The 3,103-nt window shown below is 38.9% G+C and overlaps 1 protein-coding gene across 1 annotated transcript; it reads right to left on the reverse strand.

The window, feature by feature from the left end:
• Positions 1–1,601: 1,601 nt before the first annotated feature.
• LOC116922461 (egl nine homolog 1) lies at positions 1,602–2,810 on the reverse strand. Its single transcript, XM_032928831.2, has 3 exons — positions 2,436–2,810; positions 2,246–2,365; positions 1,602–2,088 (listed from the first exon to the last, which is right to left on the reverse strand). The coding sequence occupies exons 1-3, from the start codon at positions 2,808–2,810 to the stop codon at positions 1,852–1,854; spliced, it is 732 nt and encodes a 243-aa protein (XP_032784722.2). The 3' UTR covers positions 1,602–1,851.
• Positions 2,811–3,103: the final 293 nt, after the last annotated feature.

Consider the following 3,103-nt stretch of genomic DNA (forward strand, 5'->3'; position numbering starts at 1 on the left):
TGCCTTTTGCCGTTAACACAAAAACCACATTTGCGATGAAAATATTTGTTCCATTTGAAACCAGTTCAGATAGGAAGAAAAGGTGTGAAAAATCAAAATGTTTAATTGTTCACGGTAATAACTATAAGATTTTTACACCCATGTTTTTTTATGACATGTTTGCGATCAAACTTTGACAATACTACCGTTGCTATTATTCTGATATGGCTTTCTTTCAGTAACGTAAGGACTACACAGCAAATTTAAGTTGATAGTCGTGCTAAACCAACAATCTTACTTAAAATGTTGATAACAGTTATAAAATTAAACATTTTACCCTGTAACAATGTTACTGAAAACCAGGATCAATTAGGAAACAAAAACCCATTCATAATGTGAACGTTAAGAAATTGTCATCAGATTTGGAAGCGAAGTGGCTTTTGCCCCTTGGTTGGATCACCTTTAAAAAACCACACCATTTCTATGGCATACATGTATTCTCAAAATAATACGACAAACGTTGTCTAGAAGAATAGTTAAAGAATAATTTTGCTCTTAAATAATGTATGTTTCAGTAATTTTCTCACCTATTGTCACATCTCACATGTTTAAATGTGAGTTGTCACTTCAATCAGCTCGTGCATCTTCCATCTCCGTCGTCCATCTTGAACCAGCTTGAACTGCCAAGCACATTTACCGGAAATGCAACGCACCATCCGTGAGGTTTCAAGGATTTTTATGTTTTCTGTGTGACTAGGACGATTTCGAAGAACCATGTCATCATTCCAGCCACGTCTATCCCTTACCATCCGACTACAGAATTTAAAAGCAATCGTACGAGATTCAATGTAATTTTATAACTATTAGTTATTGCAGAAAAAACAAGTGGATATCGAATATATCGGGAAAAAAAGCAGTTAGTCGGCCATGCCAAATTACGAACCGGTTGAAATTGCCAAACGCCAAGTTGCTGACGATAGCGACACGTGGTGACGATATGAGAAAGCTATTTCCCAATGCAACGTCCAAACGAAGTTTCGTTGATTTGATTATCTTTGACGTAATTTGCTAATTTCACTTTAAAATGAAATATTGTCTTCATCACGATGTTTAAACTAAAATAAAAGTACTTGCTAACTGCTTTAGGTTGATTAAAGAAAAGAAAAACAATCGGTTAGCACCTCGTTTACCACTTACGTAACAAGTGCCTGGAAATAGAAAATGCAATGGAGGAATGCCTTGTAATATTAAAAGGCAAATCAGTATTCTCAGCATGTACACCCTGGTCTGTTCCGTCCACTGAATCGGTTAATTATATAACAGAATAAAGCAGGTGCTGTAATGGAGGGCTTTCGTATGTAAATTTTGGGAAAAGTGAAAAACGTCCAGCCTGTGATTTTATAGGATAACAAGCCGAGTGCAACAACCGCTGGACCATGGCCACATATTCCATCAGTTATGAAATTCAACCGCAACGTAATATGAGGCACATCCTGCCACTGCTAAAATGCGATGCACTTCTTCTCCTTCTTTTAAATAAAAATTGATAAGCGTTGCACTTTTATTTTCGTCTCTCACTGGATATATATATTTAGAAAAAACGAATTGAACGAAATGTATCGTTCAATTTATTGCCCAATTGTATTTTTTCTTAACGAAATTTTCACGCCGAATTAGTTTGAAAAACGAGCATCGCCTTTGCTAATAATGTACAAAAAAAAATTACAATTACAAGAAATAGCGAATAAAAACAATGTCCACGATTTCTAATAGATAATGAAAAATGATGTAAACGTAAACTGCGGCTTAGGAAAATGGCACACAGAGAAATGACTTTTGAGGAGAAAAAGACTTGTGTGATGAAAAGAAAAATCAATGACTTTCGACGGCCACATTAGTTTTGATATTATTGCGTTCTTTCGCTTCTTCCCTCTCTTTAGCGTCGAAATACCAAATGGTAATGGCGTAGCGAGTGCGGAAGGAGGGCTGAACTTCGTGAGGATTGCGACGATCGGACCAAAAGAAAACCATCCGATCGAGGATGGGCTCGATATCCACCACTTTGGTCGGCCACGCTTGCGGAAACATTCGCAACAATCCGCCAGTTTCCTATGTGTCAAAGTGTTTTTGTTTTTGTGTTAATTCAAGACAGGCAGACAGTTTTCATACCTGTTTAGGCAGATATCAAATGATACTATGTCATTTTTTTTTTTTGTATGTGTGTGTGTGTACAATTTGAGTAGGCAATGCATGAATGATAGGATACCTTTGCATCCCAGTCCTTGTTGACGTAATAGGTGGCTGTGATGCATCGGCCATCGCGGTTTGGATTGTCTACATGTTTGACGTAGTGTGAGCCATTGCCCGGATAACAGGACACCATCGCCTACATACAAAACAAAACAATGTGAAACACACGTGACAATACGACTAAACGAAGTGCAAGTATAAAATACCTTGGTCCTACCACCGATTGGCGTCTGATGGCCCGATTGTGTCAATCTGTTTATTCGAATGAAATTCATAATAATCGTGTCCACTGTTGCAATCAGGTGGGCAATGGTGGCGCAATTGTTTTCCGATCCATCGACCCAAGTGATTTTATCGCTTCGTACATTCTTAGCCGTGCCCAGTTTACTCGATTTGAGGCCCACCGTTTCGCCTTCGACGAAAACGCCCGTGTCGTACATGGAGACGACCGAGCGATGGATCGTCTCGGCTCGCTCTTTGCCCATGAAATTGTCTACAACGCAAATGCCGTACTTATCCAAATCACGAACGACACTCTGACTAATTTCCAAAAGCCTCTCCATTCTAAAACTGTCTTGCATGACTGTAGCCGTTTGCCACACGGGGAATTATTTTCTTGTGTTTCTCAAAAACGTTTCATGGACGACAGGCAGAGACCCACTGCGGCTGAAATTCAAATCGCTCGCCTATTATATGCGTCTCTCGAGCGTCTTGCAGACAAAATTGTCAAACTGACTGTGACTGTCTAGAGATGTCGACACGTCAACGACTGTTGACAAACAAGCCCAACTTCTCGAAATAACACACCTCTGCATAGGTATACTTTGAGGTCTGAAAATAACGTTTCCTTATTCTTGAATTGAAAATAAAAATA

This window comes from Daphnia magna, linkage group LG5 (assembly GCF_020631705.1).
Source record: "Daphnia magna isolate NIES linkage group LG5, ASM2063170v1.1, whole genome shotgun sequence".
Taxonomy (NCBI): Eukaryota; Metazoa; Arthropoda; class Branchiopoda; order Diplostraca; family Daphniidae; genus Daphnia; species Daphnia magna.